The sequence below is a fragment of the Nyctibius grandis genome, chromosome 4, assembly GCF_013368605.1.
Source record: "Nyctibius grandis isolate bNycGra1 chromosome 4, bNycGra1.pri, whole genome shotgun sequence".
NCBI classification, from domain to species: Eukaryota; Metazoa; Chordata; class Aves; order Nyctibiiformes; family Nyctibiidae; genus Nyctibius; species Nyctibius grandis.
Window position 1 is genome coordinate 2,058,503 of NC_090661.1, and position 22,363 is coordinate 2,080,865.

Genomic DNA, 22,363 nt, shown 5'->3' on the forward strand with positions numbered 1-22,363 from the left:
GACTCTATTAGCGTTCAAGGATTTCATAGAATCGTAGAATCGTTTTGGTTGGAAAGGACCTTTAAGAATTTGATAGAGAGGATCCAGTTTCAGAGCTGAGCAAAGCAATGAGGCATGCAAAGTCACTGCCTAATGACTAGAGTTATCTCTATTGGGTGTTTTAAGTGAGCAAAGAGGCAGCTGTTGGAACTGGAGACTGCTTTTGAAACCATGGCCCTTTACCATAGACTAGAGGGTTTGTCTCTTTGGTTGTATTACATCTGAATCTAAAGCCCTTGATTTATTTGGGATCAGGTTGCCTGTTACAGAAGCACCTGGAAGTTGTTCAACCGTATCTCCTGATAAACCATTAATGGATTTCGGTGATTAGGTGTTGGGCAGAAAACAAGAGTTTTAGACAACTTGTAAGAGGGTTCTCCAGAAGGTTTCATATCACCAGCACAGCCTGGTCAATTCTGTTTTCAGCTGCCTCCCCGAAGGGCCAAGTCAAATGGTTGGGCAGCTCCTCCTTTTGCAGGGAGAACTCCTTTCCTTCGCTGATTGTTCACAGGAGAAGGGTAAACGGTGCCCTTGCTCCTGGCCTCTGACAAGCAGAAAGAGGCTTGGTTTCTGCCAGGCATGTGCAGACAGGCAGAACAGTGTGGTTTTGCAGCACGCTGCCTAACTGCTCTGCTGAAAAGACCGTTTGTGGTTACACTGGAGCACTCACAAGCAATTAGTAAGTTTTGCTTATGTGACTTATTTTGGTCTTTTGTGTAATTTACTGACAACCATAATGCTATGCCAGACTTGTTGCTCATTAAAGAGAAAATAGACCCTCTCCTAAAGGAGACATTTTGCTGTTTAAGCCCAAAGATCTTCCACGAACGCCTGGAACTAGGGGCTGGTCATAAAAATACAGCTATATTAGCCCTGCTGAGAGGTGGTTAGACATTAGTTGCGCAGGGTCAGTATTGCAGCTTTTACTAAAGTGATGCTATGATTAGAGAAAGAAAGGAGGGAGCCCGAGAGAGCAGGGCTGAAAGCCACATCGCGGTACGGTGGCTGCGGGTCCCCGTGGGGTGTGGGGCGAGATCCCTGCAGGCAGGGCTGATGGGCGTCGCAACCCACCTTGAGCTCCCTGTCACGATAGGAGTCACAGACCACGTTATTTTTCCCTTGATAACAAAATGAAACTGTGCTGAGCTCCTCTTTTACACAAACATGGGAAAGAGGAAAGAGGCGTATGCTGACTGGGGTGTCCTTGGATTGCAAACACTCACTGAAGCCTAGCAAGTCTGAGGTGTCTGTGAATTAAGGGCTTGTGTGGTTTAGGTAGAACTAGAATGAAGCTTGTGAAGAGAAGGTCAAGGTCAGATATTAATGCCCCTTTTTTTTAAACGCTCCTTCTCCCCATCCTCTCCCAACCTTCCGCTTTGTGCAATACTGGCATTGTTTTTCATCCTCTGTAGCACGTTTTAAATCTGTCTGAATTAAATAGGTTGCCTGAGCCCGTACCAGTAGCAGTTCACAAGACAGGAAACTCCCCTCCAACTGTGCACGTAGATATAGACTGAAATCTGAGAGCAAAAGACACACGTGTGATTTCCCCCCCGCGCACCCCCCCATCCCTCCCCATCACTCACACCTCCCCATTAAGATTCATGTTCATTTATGGAGGTAGGCATCCAGCCATAGATCTCCAGATTTCTTTAGGGACCTGTGGAAAGAAAAACGAAGAGAAATTTGTTTGGCCCATGAATCTTGCCTCTGTCAGGTTTTTTTTTCCTACAACAAAGCTTGTTACTGAATTTGAATGTGAATCCTTAGGGCACCGAATGCCTTTCCCCAGTATAGCAGATATAGCAAGAAGAGCCACCTATTTTGCTCTTTAGGACCCCAAAGTGACCAGTTTGAGACTCAGTGAGCAAGAACTTCACCTAATGCCCACTGTGTTAATCTGTAGTCCCTCTGGCCCTGAATAAACAGCAGAAAATAATTGCCTGGGCTCACCACGTTGCACCTCCTGAGGAGTTTCCCCACTTCCCCCAGCAATTCTCACACAGAATTTCCCACCTGTATCAGCTCCACAAATATTACGTGGCAGATCTGAGATGGTTTGGGCCCAAAAGTCCTCTGACAAACAGAATGTGGTCCAGAGGCTGGAAATGTAGCTTTGTATAGTTTACAGGAGATGGTTCTGCTGTCAGGAGGGCAAGTAATTGCTGAGATGGTTTCTGAGGACTTGTGTGAGGACATGGGTGCTGTATGGTGGGATGCTGGGCATAACCCCACTGGGTGGGTGTGTTTCATGCATTTTCCTGTGCTAACTGGATGAGAGGACCAAAGGAGGTTTTGAATCAGTTTTCAGCCTTTCTACATGTTGGGGCCAACCTGCTTTAATTTGTATTTGCTTAGAATGGCTTGAGAGTGGAGATCCCTGGGCTGCAGAATACTTTCTCATGTTCCCTGTCATGAATTATTCCCCTTGGAGTAACTGAGACAGAAACATTAACACAGAGTCTGCCTGACAACGACTATTAGACTAGTCTTCAACTGTGCCTATAGGGAACAGCCCTTTGCTGCTGGCAGGGCTCAGGTGGGAAACAGCATGGGCTGTAACCTGACTCGATGCCCTTTGATTCATCTCACTTTGCAGCCTAAAGATATGCTGCCAGCTCCCGAAAGCAAGAATCATCAGCTGTCAGAATAGCATTTAAAAAAGGTATTATTAAAAATAGTATTATAAAAAAGGTATTATAAAAAAAGGTCCCTATTAGATCAGGTTAGTACCCATCTAAATGCTCACTAAGTACTTTGGTACTTTGGTTGCAGAAGCTGCTCTGGGGGATAGTTATTTCTTCCCCCATGATGTAGTGAAGCAGCTTCCCATCTGTTGTCACCCGGTGTTAGTCCACTAAATCAGTGGAGCTGTGTCATTGCTGTGGGTCAACATTTCTGCAGGTGTTCCTTGGATGAAAACATGGAGTTTATTAACGTAGCGACACCAGGGATTGCAACGTATCGACACGGTATTTCTGAAGGGTCTATAGTATCCTGAATTCTCTGTACTAGAAAATATAGGATGTTCACATAACAATGAATGGCGAGCTGCAGATGATACTAGAAGAACCTTACCCAACGATGTCTACGAAGGCTTTTCCAAGAGGCTTCTCTTCATATTGGACTCCATACTTGGCACATAATGACTTCACCAAAGGTTTCACCTTCCAGAAATTGTGCCGTGGCATTGTTGGAAACAGGCTTGAATAGAGAAACAGAAAACAAAGCTGAGAAAACTCTAGAGACTAACCTCAAGGGATGGGCATCTCTCTCTCTCTCCTCACAGGGACTAATTATCAATGACTTCTCCTCAAGCTGAACAAGCTGACAAGAGAAAGAGAGGCACAGAGATGTATCCGTGCTTTACAGTCCTCTCTTTCAAGGAAGCTTGTGAAAACTGAATGCATTGATTTCCCATCTCTGGAAGCTCATGGAATGATAAAGCAGGTAAAGAACAACTTGTGATCACCTTCTTTGTGCTGTTCAATGGAGATTTCCTAAGCTGACTTCCAAACCAGTCAGCTTTACCCTAAGTGCCATCTCTTCTACATTTTGTGTTGTCACTGGCAACATATGGCCCTGGTTTTAATATCTTTCCTGGAACCTGGCACCAGCAGCGACACAGCCCTGCACAGCTGTCCCAAGATATAAAACACTGAAGTGCTTTTAGTCACGGAGAGGAGATTTCTGAAGTGGATACTCAAGTTCAAGTAGTTAGCTTAGGGTATGAATCCATAGCCATTTAACTGGTAGATTCGTACACTGACTCCTAATTAAACCCCAAATTAAAAATGTGAGAGTGAAAGCTGAAGTATTTGGTAGCAAGAGAGGCAGATGCCATGCCTGTAGTAGAAGCAGACTATGACCCCCTGGTAGTCCAGGACTCTCTTTCTTTGGCGTATGGTAGTGCTCCAAAGATCCTGCCCCATCCCACATATGTGCCTTTAGCAGACTTTCCCTTCCCTCACATCCAGTGTTGTGACAACCCAATAGTGGCAAAATTATTCTGAGTCCATACTCACTGGTGCTCAATTTGAAAATTCAGGTGCCCGGTGAACCAGTCGTTGAAAAAGGACTGCTCGATGTTGCAAGTGGCTGCCACCTGTGAAGGCAAGAAAGCAGCTGTGAAGGTCAGTGAAGTCTCACCCTAAAATCAGAACAAAGCTCCTCCTGCCTCTTGCAGGGGCTGACGTGCATCTTCCTGCACTACTGAGCTGTCAGAGCGCAGAAGGCTGCCGTGCTGAGATAGCTGGTTGTAGCAAGGGGAGCTTTAACCCTCCTTCAGGGCTTACTGTCAACTCTTGTGCTGACCGTGTCTCCACGGGTTTGACTGGTGGAAAAGGGGACAATATATGGGGGCAGTTTGTGGGCATTTGGTGACGAGTCACATATCAGCCCGAGTAGACTCCTAAATCTCAGCCTCTCCTGTTGAAGATCAGATGGTTAACAACAGTACCAAGGTGAGGGTAGATTTAGATGAGATATTAGGAAGAAATTCTTTCCTCTGAGGGTGGTGAGACACTGGAAGAGGTTGCCCAGAGAAGTTGTAGATTCTCCATCCTTGGCAGTGTTCAAGGCCAGGTTGGATGGGGCTTGGAGCAACCTGTTCTAGTGGAAGGTGTCCCTGCCCGTGGCAGGGGGGTTGGAACTAGATGAGCTTTAAGATCCCTTCCAACCCAAACCAGTCTGTGATTCTAAGGTGGAAAATGGGGGAGGAAAAATGCATGGACACAGAAAGCCTGCTTTCCCCATCCCATCTAGTTATTGCCCTGTTTGCCTTAAGTGCAAGATCTGAATATTCTGGACATATTTCTTAGCTACTCTTGCTATTGACGATTGTAAGATTAGGTAGAATTTCTTAAAATCCTCTTGCACTCTGAACTGGCTAAGCTGTGATTTCTACACAGTCGCCATAGGAGATGTTCTCTCCTCAGCCCGTGAGATGCATCATAAAACCACGGCAGTGTCAAGAGAGGCTTATCTCCCTCGATCATACACACATTCTCTCTGTCCCCCCCAATCTCTCTCTCTCATAATCCCCTCCCCAAATCTCTCACTCTCACAACCTCTCTCTGTCTGCAGATTCCAGTTGTATTAAGTGCTTAAGCAAAAGCTTAAGGTGAACATCTGCACACTCCTGTGACTTCAGTGAATCTATTCACACACTTAATTTAAAAGAAATGCTTAGGTGCTTTCCTGAATAGTGCTTGTAGCACAAGGGAAAGAAATGGACTGTCAGACTTTGAAAGCTCACCTTCAAGGCCCCATTAACAACTACAAATACTAATTAACACATGAGATGATTTCTTCTCTCAGCTCAGTTATACCAAATTCATACAGCCGGTGTCAAAGCTGCTCTCATTATCCTCTAGGTCTGAATAGGACTTGGACCACTGTAAATAAGAGGCATCCTTTCAGCAGGGTGGATTTGTCTGACCAGGCATTAAAAGGATGCAGAAAGCAGCTGGTTTTCATTTCAGTCCTTATTGCTGAACTGTAAACTTTAGAAATACATTGAGCTCTCTCTTCAGCTTTGATTTTCATTGGGGCTCTTTTGCTTGTGTGTATATGCAAAAATACACCACAGGGGAAAGCCAAATCATGCTTCTTGAACCTGATACTGCCTCAAATCTGAAGGAATCTTTTGATTGTCAAATTAATTACATAAGTTTGGACTTCCATGTCGTGACTCAGCATTGCTGCCTCTGGGGAGAACATCTTTATGGGAGGGGTCACAGACAGAGACCATATACTAGTACGTGGGGACAGTAGTAACCCAGCCACTCTTTGAGTAAATTTCTAATCCGTTTTGGGGTGAGTCAGGGGTATTCTTTCCCCTTCCAGTTACCTGAGAGCTAAGCCAGTCTCTGTGCTTCTCACAATCGATTTCCATTGGAATGTGATTCATCTGGGTGACCCACACAAACCAGTGGCTCTCCAGAAACCTTCCAAAACAAACAGGTGAAAAGCATGACACTGGATATCGCAGAGCAGGACATGAGGTAAATAGAGCAGGTCTACAGGGAGCAGCAGGAGACACAATGTGCAGAGAGGGTATTGCTCTGAGGTATGGAAGTAAACCAGGGGAGGTTCAGGTTGGACATTAGGAAGCATTTCTTCTCAGCAAGGGTCATTAGCCATTGGAAGGGGCTGCCCAGGGAGGTGGTGGAGTCACCATCTCTGGAGGTGTTCAAGAAAAGACTGGACATGGCACTTAGTGCCCTGGTCTAGTTGCCATGGTGGTGTCAGGGCAATGGTTGGACTCGATGATCCCAGAGGGCTCTTCCAACCTGATTGATTCTGTGATTCTGTGAAACACCGCTCTTTCTATGGAAACCAGAGAGAATCTCTTCTGTGATGAATTTCCCTTCCCCTCTTTATACCTCTGGGACTAAGGCACTTAGGATTAAATAAAAGCAGGACATCCAGCTGGGCTATCCCTATCCCCTTCCCTCAGAAGTAGATTGATCTTTCATGCTACTTTTGCCTTTCGGTAAATAAAACGATCCAACTCCCTGAAAAAAAAAAAACCAACAAGTCCTGATTTAGAAAGTCTCAGAACTATTTTAATCTTTCCCATTGCTTGATGGATGTACATTAATTTCAAACTCCACCTGCCCATTGGTGTTAGCTTCCTGGGTGTCAGGCTTAGTACATGTGGGGTCCCAGCCTCCCTTTGCTCTCTCATACCTTTACCATAAGTCTCAGCTCTGCACTGGGCTGGGTGTTGCTTTAGAGCAGCTTGTTTATTGCTTAGGGTATATAAATGCATTTTTAGCACCTCTAGAGTAGCCTACAGAAATGCACTTTCTTCTCTTCATTTACCCAAAGTAGTTTCTCTATGCTGAGACTTCGATGCGTGTTGACAAGGTAGTTGTCCAGAAGCACCCTTGCTCTAGTCTTTAGGCTTGTTTTCAGAAAGAGCAGATGATCTGAATTTGCAATTTTGCCTTTCTTCTTCCACTTTTCGCTCAATCAAATTACAGAAGTTTTGGAAATGACAGGTTGGTTGTCCTAAGTTTGTCAGCTTGATTGCAGACTGAAAAGGTTGGCTAGGCACTTACACAAATGCGCCTTCTGAATGTCCTGTTTTCCTTAGGTCCAAAGGGTTTTGAAACTATGAAAACTGAAGTCATGAACAGTGACATTAAATTTTGCAGAGGCAAAAGTTCTAATATTGTGAAGGTTTTTGTACATCTGTTGCCATTTCTTTTTACTCAAAAAAAAAAAAAGAATTATCTTTTTTAGAAAATGTTTTTCTCTGTGGTGAAATGTTTTTTATCACAGTTTTTCCTAAAACTAATGCTGACTGTGGGACTAAATGCCATCCTTTGGTACCAGACAGGGTACAGACCATGCAGTCTTCCACACTGGGAGAAGTGGTGAGCATTTCATTTACAGGGGAAGCACGTACAGGAGGGCTCATGAATTACCTTCCCAGTAAGCTGGGAAGAGGGTGGCCTGAGGCACTCTGGAAGGGTCCAGCCTTGACCAAAGTGGAAAAAAAAATGCATAAATTGTGTTGGGATTGGCCAACGTGTGAGAACAGGGAATGAGGAAAGAAAGGAGGATCCTGGCTGGAGCATCACAAGGGCAGGGGAAGATGCAGGCAGGGGAAGATGCTGAGTACCAGCTCTGCAGAGGGGGAGGTAGGACTGGGAGATGATAAGAGGAAAGTGAAGCAGTGGAGATATAGCCAAGGTAACACACAGTGAGGTCAATAACTGCAGAGAATCTAAATAGGGAAGGCCTGTGGGGCACAGCAGAGCCGAGCCTTGGTTTGTCTGGCATTGGAGGGAAGGGAGAGCATCAGGGATGCCCTTTATCTCCTACCTGACAAAAGTGAGGAGACACAGGGATCCCAGAACGCCATAGAATGGAATGTATGTGATGAAGTAGCGTATGTAGTAGCTGATGGCCCAGGCTAGGTCCTAGGGGAAGAGAAGACATTGGGCATCACTTTGCCTTTCTCATGTAATGTGTCCTTGCTGGTAATGTTAGGGATAACTATAATACAGCAAAGAGCGATCCCTGCCCACCCTCCCTCTGCCAGCTCTCTTGCAGAGATGACCAGTCTCCCTCCCTACTCAAGTGTGATTTCTTACGAGCCAGCCGGACCCCATAAAGGTTGAGAGAATGTTTCACTCACCGCCCAGAACCTGCGCCTGATCATGGTCGAGATGATTTGGATTTGGAAATACACGGGGATGAGCAGAGGCGGGAAGACTGCAAAGCAAAAGGAAAGGTTTTGGCCATCAGAGGGGTGGACAGGCACGTGACGTGAGATTTAGGACTGGTTCTAGGTCAAGTCTGCCTAGCACTGGTGGGAGAGGTGAGGTGCTGGTGATGTGGGGTGGTTGCCTTTCTGTGGAGAAAGGAGGCTCTGCTTCACACCCGTTTGTCTTGACTTATCAAAGAGCATCGACTGGCAACATGTGTTTTTTCCATGGAGCCTCTCACGCAGAGGTTATTGCCCAGTCTCAGTTGTTTGCCTTGCTTTACATGGCCATGCTGGCAGTGTTCTAGATGCTTGGATATCACTGAAGAATATACTGAACTGATTTTGGGACTTGCACAGGGGATGGCGGTGGTGAGGAAGGGAAGGATGAGTTGAGACTTAAGGAGTTGCTCTGCTAACGCAGTAGGGGCTGGAAAGGTCAACTGGCGTGCAGGGCAGATACTCACTGAGGAAGAAGTACTCGTGCTGGTGGTTGTAAGGCAGGTACTTCAGCTTCTTCTTGCCATACTGCAGGACACAGAGGAGAAAGCTCAGGCTGGGATTATGACCTTTGGTAAGTCACTACACAGGATGCCAGTACAAGACAATGACTCTTGGGTAATCTTCCATGCAAAATGTCCCAACTATTGATCCTTTTTGACTTCTGCAGCTATCAGCCCCCACGAACTCCTGCCATTAGCCAGGTCTTTTAAAAGCTTACTTCACCGATGTGAGAAAACTAGTGTGGTCCTTAGCTGTTACTACAGCAAGTCACACAGACGTGCTTAAATCTAGAATGTCGTGTCACTAGTTTGACATATAAGTGAAAGATATTCTGCACCGATTCCTGCGTTACTGTGGTCCACCTACAGAGAGCAGATGCAGAGAAGTTTCTCCAGACACAGGTTTGAACCTTGGATTGTTGCATTTTTGCAGGTGCCCATTTCCTCTCAGTGAAAAGAGGGAGCCAAGAGCACCCGGTCTCCTAACCTCATCTCCTTAGTGAACTATCTAGAGCTATACAGAAGACTTTTTTGAGCTCCAGGAGTGTTCACACAAAGAGCTCGCACATGGAGAATCTGGATTGCCATGAACTTGCATTTTTGCTTCCAGCATAGCAACTTCCCAGTGAAGGTAAGCCTTGTAGCACCAATAAATCAGCCACACCATTCACTCTGGTCTCAGCTCTGAAGGGCTGTGTGCTTAGCATCATCTGGAAAAGAGTATTGGGATAGACTGATGCTGGCCTAACATTTTAGATATTTTGTAGGACAGAGATCCGGTTTCCCTTGTTGTCATCAATGTCTACATTTTTCCTTTTCCCTTTAAGTGGTAGAACCACGGTCTACTTTTAAACCCAGTTATCAGGTACAAGATTTTCCAATGGGTGGTACCCACAAATTTAAGAGCATGATACTGATTGACATCTTCTAGATACTGTTTTTTATACCTCAGGAGAAGGCTTTCATTTTAGTCATATATAAGAGCCCTTCTGCCTCTTGAAAATTCTGTGTGTGCAAGACATTCTTTATACGTGTCCATATATCAGCATGTATGTCCCCTACATGTGTCTGGAGTTACTTTCTCAGTAGTATAAAAGCTGGCTGAGAAACCATTCACTTTTCAGTGTTGTATTCCCCTGTGTTGTACTTGCTGCAGGTGTTCATTTGTTTGTTTTCTTTGGTTTGTTTTTTGTTTTTAAAACTAGAAATCCTTGTTCCATTGTAAAAAAAAAAAAAAACAAACAAGGATACTACATAGTTTATGTCCTTTGTGTAGGTTTTTATACAACAGACAGTAAGTATTTTGGGTCTAGAAGGACAGATTGATTTCAAATACCTTAACATTAGCCTGTTATTTCATGGGCAGCATAACAGTACGTAGTTAATGTAAGAAAGTATTGCTTAGGCCAGCAATATGCCCTCAACCGCATGGGAAAGGCTCCAGTGGAGAGGATCTTGTACAGGTTGTCTGGAGCACAGCTAGACTAGTATTGGAAGACATTTTTTGTGGAATGGAAGATCAGTATTTGAAATGTTCTTGATGAAGTACTGAGGAACACCATATTTTCCGCTCATGTTGGTATTTCAAGCCAGCAGGGTGAAGCTTTCTTTAATTACTTTCTACTTTCTTTCCAGTCCTATCTTGATTGCTTTTCCCAAGCTACCCCAAAACACGTTTTCCTGTGGTCAATATAGAAAATGGATAGGGAATTATACAGTCAATCTTGCTCCTCAGCCCAAGGTTTGGGAGGGTGTGGTGGTCAAACTCCTGTCAAACAACACAGATGAAATCCCTGCATGACACATTTCCTTTTTTAGCACTCCTGGAAGTCTTGACTATGTAAGTCATGTCTCCCAAGACTAGCCAACTCTTACTTTCGCACAAGCATTGTCTGAAGCTCTTTAGGACATTGGTCTTCTACATTTTACCCACTTCGCCTTACCTCAACAGGCTGTGTATCTCCGAGGACAAAAATATGCAGCATGTTCACATCTGGGTCCTTCTTGAATATGTTGGGCTTGGCATGGTGTTGGAAGTGACGATGGTTCCACCAGTTTGCAGAGGCACCCTGGGCAGATACAAGAGTAAGGAGTTAAGCCATGGAAAAGTACAGTTCCTCTAACGGTAGGATTACCCATTCATTTATAGAAACGAGCACAGTGCAACTCTGATTATGGCCAAACTCTTATTTGCTTTTGAAATAGAAGTAAGCAGTAAGTGGCCAAGCTGTCAGTTGCTCTGAGACTGCTGCTTTCAGAGGGCTGGTTTGCCCTCACTAAGGATCATCCGTATTCAAAGAACAGGGAATATATATATACTTTGAGCGAGTTGCATGTCATCATGTCTTCCCATATGTGAAGTTGTTATTAGTAGCCAAATCATAGCATCATTTAGGTTGGAAAAGACCCTTAAGGTCATCGAGTCCAACCACTAACCTAACACTACCAAGTCCACCACTAAAGCCCCTTGCTGCCTTATGGATTATTATACTGGTTTCCCTCTATCGCCTGTGCCTGTGAGGAATCAGGCAAGACAAAGTGGGTTTGGGAGAATGGGCAAAGCTATGTCCCACCCCCTGTAAGTTCCTACTGCAGGTGGATGTGGAAATGCCTGGACTGCACTGGACCTTGCCCAGTATAGAAGTTCTGAAGGCATCTTGAACGGATGGGATGTAGCAGGATGGGACATTTGAAAAATACTATACCTGAGTGTGAAGGAGGTGGAGGACAGGGCAAAAATATGATGTTAAAATAGGGTTTTATGTAATTTAATAAGCTTTGTCCTCATCTGCTATAAATTCGTGCAGTCGCACTGAAGCTTGTGGAACTACTGTGTTCTCTAAGAGCTATGGTCATGCTCTCTTTATCTCTTCTGCACAACAGCTCCATGTACAATGGTCACTAACTTCTCCTCTGTGCATGTGCTCACTGGGGAAAGGCTTAGAGCTGCAGTTTCCTATTTTGACACAGTCAAAGTGACTGCAGCTGTTTCCACAGTGCCCTGGGTCCATAATGTCCTTTACCTTCAGGTGTCCAATGACAAACTTGTGGACGATGTGGTTCCAGGAAGACTTCTTAAAGACAGAGAGGTGTCCAAAATCATGTTGCAGCCACCCTGCCTGGGCCTGGGATGAAGGGAAGTAAAGTACTTAGGACACTGTTTGAAATCAGAATTAAGCACAAAAGGAAATGGAGATAGAAGGCAAGTTGTGAGAGTGAGGAAGAGAGGGAGTTAATTGAAGTGAGAAGGTGAAGATCTCTTTTTTCATTCTGGAGGGGACATAGAATCATAGAATCATTCAGGTTGGAAAAGACCCAATGATCTTAAGATCATTGAGTCCAACCGTAAACCTAACACTACCAAGTCCACCAACATGTGAAAGAAAAGGCCAAAGAGGTGAGAAAAATAACATGAGCCACAATCAGCAGTGGTAGGGGTGGCCAGAAGACACCACGGTGAATATTTTTCACTGATATGAATGTTTTGCACTGGTAATTAATCCAGTATGAAAAGTTCAGTGTACACTGGCTTTCTCCTTAGTGACTTGTGTAGCCAGTATGCTCTGTGCCTACTACGTCTCACCTGGGAAGTCGTAAGGAAGCAGGCAAGGATGAGGGTTGTGATCCAGCCAGTACCGAAGTATGAAACCATTAACCAAGCCAAAACTTCCAGTGCAATAATATGGGCCAAGTAAAGAGAGAAGAACAAAGGATTTGCTCTAAACAACTTCATGTCCTCTGCTGTCTTCCTCAGAGTCCGGAAATCCTCCACCAGCTGGGACTGCAAAATAGACATGCAAGACACAGCACGCAACTTATGAGTCTGAATGTGTCTGAGGAAGGAAGGCCAAGCTCCATACCAAGGACCCTGGCTGTTTCTCGCATTGGTTGGCTACCTCAGAGGTAAGGAAGGACCTGCCCTCATAGTCACCCTGTACTCTCGCTTTTCATAGCACTCTCCTATGAATAAACATCCTGGCTGGTCTGAGCCCACGTCCTGACCTTTTGCACCTTGGGCTAGGAGAGTAATCCAAGCCTCCTGCTGTGAATGAGCAGCAGTACCTGGCTCTGTAGAGAGTTACATCAGCTGATGACTTTTGTCTGAATGAGCTTTACAAGTACTGAAGAGGCAGCTGGAGAAAGGGAGAATTCAGTCCTATTACTTATGCATAATTCCAGAGCTCTGATGGTGAGTACCAAATATCAGAGCATCCATCGTCTATTTAATGTGTGGGTCAGCTACCGTGCAATCATTCATGAAGAGCACTCCCAGGTGACTGCGGGTTAGCATCGTCTCTTCTATTGTGAGTGATACAGATGTATCATAATCATGGCCGGTCACAAACAACAGGACAGGATTGAGTTTCATGGCAAGAGCCAGTCATGCCATGCACTGTGCCTGAATAATGCATGAACAGGCGTCTGGGAGGGACAGAGCTGCCCTGAGGGTGCAGAGTGGGTGGAAAAGGGGCTTGCTGGGTTGCTGCTCCTTAAGCACAGCCACTGAAATGAGGCATCTGGGTCACCTCACCCATAGATGCCTGGTGCTGGTGCCATGTGTGGCACAAATGTGGCTGCTCCCCAGAGCTTTGCTGGTACTGGGCTCAGATGGATAAGCCGGTTTGAGTCTCAAAGAGGTGTTTCCCTGGGAGTTAATCTGTCAAAGGGAGCTGCAGAGCAAACAGTGAAAGAGATTGAAGTCTTGTTGAGGTGGTGAGTAACTTCTTTGGAAGTCTCTTCAGACTTCTTTGCCTATTCCTCTCCTTCCCCCGTAACAGGCAAGTGATGACATGTGTTTTAGAGCTTGGTCACCAGAGAAGGAATAGGAGAAGGGACACCAGCACAAAAGCTGGTGCACATTTCCCAGCCTACGTGTCTCAGTTCCCATTTCCCTTCAGTATGGGATCAGTCTAACCTGGGCACCTAGAATGGGCTGCTAGAAATGGGACATGATCACCATAGACAGAGCTGTTGGTGGCTCTGGGGGAAAGGAAAGGCTTGTACAGCCCGTCTGAATGTGTCACCTCCCTCCTACACACATTTTAATCTATACTGGGATGTGCACATTGCTGCATGGAGGTGTTTGGTCACTGAGCACTTTTCTTCCTCTCTGGAGCTACTTGTAGTGAAGAGACCTTTATAATCTGCCTCCCTCTGACCTGGAGGACAACCCGAGAGGAAAAAAGTGGTGGAACATACCCATCATAAACCCCAGCTCAGAAATAAATACTCACGTTTTTATCTCGGTCATGGCTAGGTTCCCCTGGAGCAAGCTCTCCGATAAGTAATGGCTTGAGAAACTTCTGCACCAAGGTGGGATTGATATGGAAGGCCTGGAATGCATCCTGGAGTGGAAATACGAGTAACTGTGTGAGATGCAGGAGCAAGCTGTTGCTTCCTACTCATTGTGTCATTCCCGTCCATCTCCACCACTGTCCTTCTCCGCGGTCATCCCCTCATGTTACTGTGAAAGAGGGGTGCCAGCCTGACCTGTGATTGCTGCTCATTGCAGTACTTCTACTAGAGGCTGATGAATTCACTTATCTAGTAGGAAGTGAATGGTGAGATCAGGGATGCCACCTAGACATATGGTGAAAGGCACCTCAAGAATTTTTTTTTCTAAGCAACTAAATACCTAAATCCTGTTAATTTGCTTAGAAGGTGGGCAGAGAGGAATTTGTGCAGATCCCCACTAGGATATAAATACCCTTTGAAAGGCAATTCAAGAGAGGGGGTGACTGTGGTGACTGAACCTGGACATGACTGCAGTAGATCCCAGCACTAACACAGCTGAGGAAAAAGTGGTGACTCTTCATTTTGGAGATTGTTTTTCTCTTTTTGTTCTGTATGATGAGTAACTGAATGCTACCTTGACTCTTCTTTATTCTAGAACCATATTCTAGATATAGAGGCAATTTTATCTCCATGCAAGTCCAAGTAAAATGTCTTAGAAAGGAACCAACCCAAAAACTCAGTTGTATACCAGAACTTTAAGCAATTGCTTTAAAGTGCTTGCTGTCAAACCGGGCCATGGCTAGGACCTCATTCAAAAAAGCACTTACACCAAAAAAGCATATGGAAAGACAATGCCTTGTTTGTAGAGTCTTTTTGATCCTGGCATTCGTGAGTTTGCCTGACTTATTTTTCTGTACTCCTTCCCCTTTCCACATGTTTTTGTCTACCCATCTCCTACAGATGCCCGATAGGAGCATATTATTTGATGCATCTGCTGCTAGTAGTGAGATCTTGCACACCCCTCCTTTCACATGGAGTGGCTTGAATTTTAACCCCAAAGGCAGGGCCAGAAAGCTGACAAAGGTCAGAAACGCTTACTCTGTCCTTGCCCTTTTCTTATGGCACAGAACTGGAGTTAACTCTAGAAAATCACCCAGGAGAGCTGTAAAGATGTAATTACATGAAGTGCTAAGACCAGTACAGAAAAAAAAAAAAGTCAAAAATAGAAGTCAGGAGTACCATGCTTCAGCCCTTCCACCTTTGTCCCATTGCCTAACAAGAGTAGGGACCAGGTAAAGTCTCTCTTCTGGCTCTGAGCAGAAAGGGCAGGCTGGGAAGTGCTCACTGTGTCCAGCTGACCCTTCAGGGAGGTGACCTCCATCAAAGGTCTAGCTCTGGTGTTCAAAAATACCAGCCAACAACCTTGGTCCCAAAGTCCGCCAAAATCAATAGAAACTTTCACCTGATTCCCAGACTTTGGACTGAGCTTCAGAAGAATACTCTGACCATAGAGGTTTTGCTGTGGGAGGCATGTAAGGAGGGAGAGTGAAAGCTGAGCTGAGCCATTTAACTTGAAGTTAAAGAAATGAGAGATGAAAAGTTAGAGATGCAGCACTTGTTTGGGGTGGGGGTGGGTAGAGAAGAACTAGCTACAGGTGCAGGAGAGAAATAAAAACAAGTGGGGAAGTGAATCGCTGACTGTACCTGCTGTGATGTTTTGCAATTTCGGGGCAAAAAAAGGGGAAGATGCAGGAAGAGGGAGAGAGAGTGAGCACATAAGAAGCATTAAAGAATGGTGACTCAACATTATTTAAACTAATGGGGAAAAAAAAGTCTTTGGAGGTCTGACCAGGAACCGCCTGAAGGCCATGGTGGAGATCTCGCTGATCTCTGTTGTGTTAATTGGGGGGTGACTCAGAACAGCATCTTCTGCCTGACCACCTAGAAGGTATTTTTGTCTACCTGGGGCTTCCCTGCCAGTAGCCTCTCTGTGTTTTACACATGCTTATAAATGCTCTGTCATGACTTTTCCAGGGAGAGTTTTCTGAACAGCCTCACTTCTTTCTGGATGGGATGAAAGGTAAAGGTTGGAATAGGTCAGAAACACAACCATGCATGTCAAAACACAGTTGTTACTCCAAACTACACTGTCTTCCACTTCACTGTTATCTCAAGCCTACGCCATGGAGGAAATACTGGCAGCAGAGAAGTTTTACCTTCACTGAGAGGTAATATACACATATGTCATTGGCATATGTAGAGAATGGGCTTTTTCAGTATAGCCCCCAAGCAGGGGAGAGAATAACGTCTCCTGAATACTCTTACCATCATCAAACAGCAAGCTACAGTGGTGGAAGGATTGCTTTTTTATTGGCTCTCTCTCATGCATCTCCTTTACTAATAGGTCCCAAATATAAGACACTACCTAAATTTTGGAGTTGTCCTCAGTTCTGTACTACAGGAGATAAAAAGCAAAAGGCAAAAGATCATCTCTGGGAAGTGCCATGTGATATTTCCACCTGACCTCCCAACTTTGTGGTCTACTGGCCAAATAAGCTGAAGTGTCTTATGGGAAGTGGGCAAGTGGCAATTGTTCCAGCTGCTTTTGGTGAAAAAAAGCTGCGTATTATTGAGGTGTGAACTGTACCTGAGCATTTGAAGTGCTTAGTGCAGTCAGTACAAGGATGCTCTTTCACATCTTTGAACATCTCTGAAACAGAAAGACTGCAAGGTGCCCTTCCATACTCTTGCCTTCATTTTGTGAAGGCAACTGTGTATGATGTGATACCAGAACAGGTTGTCCCAGACTAGTATGTTGTCTCAGCATGTTAAAGTATGGCCTAAAATGAAGGAATGCTCCGTGTTGTCAGTACCTGTAGGGGAAATTCATGTGTAAGCTAGCCTGGGCACTCCTAACCTGACTGGCATGAGCATGCTGAACATAACAGCTGCCATGGAAGCTTCTCAGTTAGCTGTCTTGTGAGCATCCTGAGATGAATTAGCTCACACATCACCAAGCAGGGAACCTTCAGAGTGGCCCAGCATAGATGGGGAGTTCAGTGAGGCTGTCAGCGGGCAGCTTGTGGTAGATGGATACACGTGATCCTCTAGAGGATTGGTCCAAGATAAATGGACAAGATGCTGAGGTTCCTTTGGTGCATGTTTGCTGGACTGGAGGTCCTAACTGTGTGTGGTGCTACGGAGAATCTGAGAAAGAGGAAAGCCATTTAAGAACTAGGAATGTAAACACGTTAAACTGAATTTTTATCGTCTTTTCCTCCTCCTAAGCTCTTCCAGTTGTGATATCTTGCAATACAGAATGAAACTTGTTAGTTAAGCCTTGACAGGGTCAAGGCCAAGGCTTCCTCACCCTGAATGAGAGAGATTTTTTTTGGCAGTCGACTGTTATTCACCACAGGGAAGCTGGAAACCACATGTCAATTCTGTTTTAGTGCTCAGAGTGGAGATGAACAATATCAGAGCATTCTTAAGACCACGGAGCATGCTCTGAGTATAGTGGGATGCAGTAGGAGAATCACAAACCTGTGTTTCAGTCTCCCCTGCAAAGATTCAAGACAATTTCAACAGCAGATGCTTTTTGGTTGCTAGTGGAGATACTGGAGTTAAATTCTTGGGGACAGGAGTCAAACTGTTTCAGCAGGCCTGCATTTAAGCAGCTGAAAGTAAAACCCGGCCCATCTTTTTGAGGGAGAAAGCTCTTCATTCAGAGGATTTATTGGAAGGAGACAGGAGCATCAAAATGCATTTCAGTGCTTCAAGGAAAAGAATGGAAAATAACCACGGACCACAGGCAGACGGAGCCTGACGGAAAGGAAAGGTTAGTGATTCCTGCCCGTTAATTCTGCCACACACAGAGCCTCTCTCCTTGCTAACGTGTTAAGAGCCTTGGGAAACGAACAGTTAATGTCACAGCTTGTCCCTCCTGCCGCTTACCATGCGCATATTCGGAAAAGCTCTGAGGCAGTTTAAATTTTATTAACTATGGGCTGATGCCCTGGGGAGAGAAGGTGCGCTGGGGATGCACTTCTGGAGGAGGTGGCTTTGAGGGAAACTGCAGACAACAATCTCTAAGGCAATTTGTTCCTTTTTCAAGGTGTTTGGTTGGTTTTGTTGTTTTTTTTCTTTTTTAAGTTGCTGAAACATGAGAGGTAGCTGAGAGCAGCTATGAAGTGCAGGAGCAGCTGTAGCAGCAGCAAACGGGTTTCTCTTTTTTTTTTCCTTTTTTCTGTAGAATCTTGTAACTAAATCCTCTAGAGAATACTCTCCCGGGGAAAAAATCTAAAAAAGCTCCTTGTTTTAAAGCCTCAAGCTCACCCTCCTCACAGAAGCAACTTTGAAACACAGCCTGGCCTCTCGTTAACCCTTTCGTGTGCTTGGCCGCTGTGACTCTGCACATCCTAAGCTACGCACTGAAGAGGGGAAGACTTGGGACACTTTGCTCATGAATTCAGAGAAAACAAGAGACAAAGACAAAATAGCAGAGCCCAGCAACCTCTACCAACCAATCTTCCAGACGCTGCCACTTGCCATGGCTCAACGGAGTTGATGGCCAAGGAGCTGCATCAGTGGGGACCAACCTTCCTGCTCCTAAAACGGATGAGCTGGGTCGAGAGGAGGTGGGAGGGAGATGGGGAGGGAGGGAGAGGCGGACAGCCGGCTGCACCGGGCCCCCCGGGACGGCAGCGTGGGCTGTCAGCGGTCGCGGGTGGGTCCGTGCGTGGGTCCTTACCGTGGCATCTTCGCCGGCGCAGTGGTTGATCACTCGTTGACCCCCCGGGTGTCTGTACGCCCACTTGGTGACATTGTAAACCTTGCGCTCTATCACCAGCCACTTGTCCGTCCGCAGGTTGTGCTTCTGGATCTCCTCCCAGGTGTAGAAACGGATCTGCGCCTCCGGCTCCCCCGACTCCCCACTCTTCTCACCCCCTTTCCCCATGAGGCCACTTGCCGCTTTGTCTGCTTGCCAAAAGGTGTTGGGGGGGACACGACTTGTCCCTGCGCTTTTGAGGGATCTGCCGGTGGGGCAGAGCTTTTCTTGCGTGGTTTAGCTCAGCTGATCGCCTGTTCCCTCCCTTCGCCTTCGCTCATGTCCTCCCGGCTCTTTGTCTCTCGCTGCCCGGCCCTGGCGATCGCTCCGCTCCCGGCGCTTGCTCGGAAGTGCCCCCTAGGCTGGTGCTCCCCGCTCTGAGGCACTTTCTCCTCGCACATAGCCCTGTTTTGTGGCAAGCTCGGCCCCTTCCACCCCCCTCACCCCACCCCAGCATCCTCCTCTCCCCCCCCAGCATCCTCCTCCCCCCTCCAGCATCCCCCCCCTCCCCAGCATCCTCCTCCATTCAGTCCCGGTGAGGTTTCCACAGGGATCACCAGAGTTCCTGCACCAATCCCGGCCCTCCCGCCGCCCGGCTGCTCCCTGCCATTGGCCCGGCGCGATCTTTCGAAGCCAAGGGCCGGCTGCCGGCCAGGCCGGGCCGGGCCGGGCCGCGGGGCCGCCGCCGCCGCCGCCCCCTCGCAGCGGGGCCCTGGGACGGGAGCTGCCGGCATCCCCTCCTCTCCTCCTTATTTTCTTTTCCTCGGGATTTTGGCTCCTGCTTTAAAAAGCTCCCCCTCCCTTTTTTTTTTCTTTTTTCCTTTTTTTCTTTATTTTTTCTTTTTTTTCCCTTTTTTCCCTTTTTTCTTTTTCCTTTTATTCCTTTTTTTTTCTATTTTTTCTTTTTTTGTTTTTCCCTTTTTTCCCTTTTTTCCCTTTTTTCCCTTTTTTCCCTTTTTTCCCCTTTTTTCCTTTTTTCAATTTTTCCTTCTTTTTTTCTTTTTTCTTTTTTCTTTTTTCCTTTTTCCCTTTTTTCCCTTTTTTCCCTTTTTTTCCCTTTTTTCCCTTTTTTCCCTTTTTTTTCCTTTTTTCCTTTTTTCCTTTTTTCCTTTTTTTTCCTTTTTTTCCTTTTTTTCCTTTTTTTCCTTTTTTTCCTTTTTTTCCTTTTTTTCCTTTTTTTTCCTTTTTTCCTTTTTTCCTTTTTTCCTTTTTTCCTTTTTTCCTATTTTTCCCCTTTTTTCCTTTTTTCAATTTTTCCTTCTTTTTTTCTTTTTTCCTTTTTTATCCTTTTTTCCCTTTTTTCCCCTTTTTCCCTTTTTCCCTTTTTTCCCTTTCCTTTTTTCTTTTTCCTTATTTCTTTTTCCTTTTTTCCTTTTTTCTGTTTTCCTTTTTTCTGTTTTCCTTTTTTCCCTTTTTCCCTTTTCCCTTTTTCCCTTTTCCCTTTTTTCTTTTTTCTTTTTTCCTTTTTCCCTTTTATCTTTCCCTTTTTTTTTTGCATTTTTTTCCCCTTCCGCTTTTTTTTTCTTTTTTTTTTTCCCCCCAAATATTCACCTTACTTCTTCTGAGCAACCTGGTCTAGTGGAAGGTGTCCCTGCCTGTGACAGGGGGGTTGGAACTGGATGATACTTAAGGTCCCTTCCAACCCAAACCGTTCTATGATTCTTAGTGCGGGGCTTAGAAAGGAGATTTTTTGCCATTCTGCCTGTAATTAGCATTGTTGTGCTCTGTTTTGTCATGCTGCATTATCGACTCGATGGCTGTCAGGCTTAACAGTTTTCTTTTGTCTTTTTTCTGTTTGACAGCCGGCTCAGCTAGAGATCCCCTGCTTAGGGCAAGGCTTTTATTAACAGGTGAGACAGTGCCATCTTCTCTTTGCCGTGGGGCACTTTTATTGTAAAATAATCCCTGCCATTAGGTTGTGCAAGGTGGTGTGGTGCAAGGGCAAAACCCATTGCAGAGCATTTTCACTGCTGTCTTTCTTCTCATGTCTCAGGGTATCTGTGGCCACTCTCCAGGGCAAGGCAGTTGGGACCCACAGCTTTCCTGGTGATAGAAATCTTTTCTTTTGACCATTTTGCATTAATAAATGGAAGGCTTATTAATCCTTTCTGTAGAGGCACTGGCTAATTCTAAGCAGATTTCATCCACAAATGTTTTAGGGCACAGAAGGCACTTCCTAAAGTACAGCACAGAAACATTTTTCTGTTGTATCATCAGATCTTAGGATTGGAGCAACACTGGCTTCCAGTAGCTCAGACTTTTATTTGTCTCACCTTTCAATAGCATTATGATCTGACCTGGTCTGGAAAAGCAGGGCAAGGAACTCCTATGGTTAACCATCAAATGTTTTAATTCACGATGCTTATTTGCTCTGCAGCCAACTATTGTATCTTGTTCTGGAAGGAGGGAGCTAATGCATGGGGTAAGAGACTACCTCCTTCAGCGAAAGCAAGAAATGCCTCCAGTCCTGGTGCTGTCGTGCGTCTGTCCAGCCCCAGCCATAGTTTAGAGCAGGCACAGACAAGGGTGCTCTGTTTTTGCCTGCTCCCATCAGCCTGAAGGAGCTGACAACAGTGAATATCTAACAATCTCTTGCTCCTCTCCTTTTCTCCACCCATGCTCCTTACACAGGCAACAGGAATGGAGACCAAAGTGATAGAACCACTTCTACACCAGTGAGGATCACTTCGTGCTGCCTTTGTGCCAAGGCGTGCTATGGGTTTCCTCTGTTTCTGCCTGGTCTTGTGGCTGCACAAGGACTTCAGCCTATTAAACCGTCTTTTCCTGTGGTGTGGGGTGACAAGAGTCAGAAATGAAAGGAATGTTTTCCTAAGACTTGCTCGTTTTATTTAGTTTAGTTCAAAATAGACCTCTGACAAGGGTAATAATGTATGTCAGCAAGACACTACATTAAGGTGGACCTGAAGCTCATTGCTTGTGATGTGGGAAAAGTTTACCATGACGCTTTCTGTGCTGAGTTCTTTGAATTTCAGGATTTTAATCCTGTAGGTGTGTCTGCACAGCATGTTGGATGCTTTAACCTGTGTAATGCTAAGGGTGTTCCCCTTTCGCTCGCCTTTCCCTGGTAACCACACACCTGGAGGCTGCTCTCATGGTGCTTTTACTGGGGTATCCGAGTGTATTTATCCTCAAGGCCTTGCACAGATGCATCCTGATGTGTTTTTCTGTCTTTCTCCTAAGAATTGATTACCATGGGTGACTCATCCTTTCCTACCCTATTATTTTACCCTTTGCCTTGTAGCTTTTAGTTTATATCTTTAAAGCCTACTGGATAATACAGTAGATAAATCATTTACATGTCCAATAAGTATTACTTGTTAATGCTCATGCAGAAAACTTGTACATTGTGTGTGCATGGAGTGTGCAACTCCTGCACCTGACCAAGTGTGCTCCAGTCACCGCTAACATCATCTCAGGCAGGAGCAACCAGTAATGAGTTTAAGTGGGTTTTGACAAAAACTGTGGTGTTACTGTTGGAAAACTGCTCTGTGGACTCCCTGCTCCACTGGAGACGAC

At 45.5% G+C, this 22,363-nt stretch overlaps 1 protein-coding gene across 1 annotated transcript; it reads right to left on the reverse strand.

Moving 5' to 3' along the window:
- Positions 1-1,614: 1,614 nt before the first annotated feature.
- Positions 1,615-19,077, reverse strand: LOC137661881 (acyl-CoA 6-desaturase-like). Its single transcript, XM_068397622.1, has 12 exons — positions 18,749-19,077; positions 13,998-14,108; positions 12,347-12,544; positions 11,787-11,888; positions 10,707-10,832; positions 8,728-8,788; positions 8,192-8,268; positions 7,876-7,973; positions 5,891-5,987; positions 4,065-4,144; positions 3,118-3,243; positions 1,615-1,699 (listed from the first exon to the last, which is right to left on the reverse strand). The coding sequence occupies exons 1-12, from the start codon at positions 18,953-18,955 to the stop codon at positions 1,648-1,650; spliced, it is 1,335 nt and encodes a 444-aa protein (XP_068253723.1). The 5' UTR covers positions 18,956-19,077; the 3' UTR covers positions 1,615-1,647.
- Between the last annotated feature and the right edge of the window lie 3,286 nt (positions 19,078-22,363).

Bases quoted from the DNA above. Each gene is read 5' to 3' on its own strand.
- LOC137661881 (XM_068397622.1), bottom strand. From the start codon at position 18,955: ATGGGGAAAGGGGGTGAGAAGAGTGGGGAGTCGGGGGAGCCGGAGGCG. The intron at 12,545-13,997 runs GTGAGTATTTAT...TCTATTTTGCAG, and splicing joins GCCATGACCGAGATAAAAAC to TCCCAGCTGGTGGAGGATTT. The intron at 3,244-4,064 runs GTGAGTATGGAC...TCTCTATTCAAG, and splicing joins AATTTTCAAATTGAGCACCA to CCTGTTTCCAACAATGCCAC.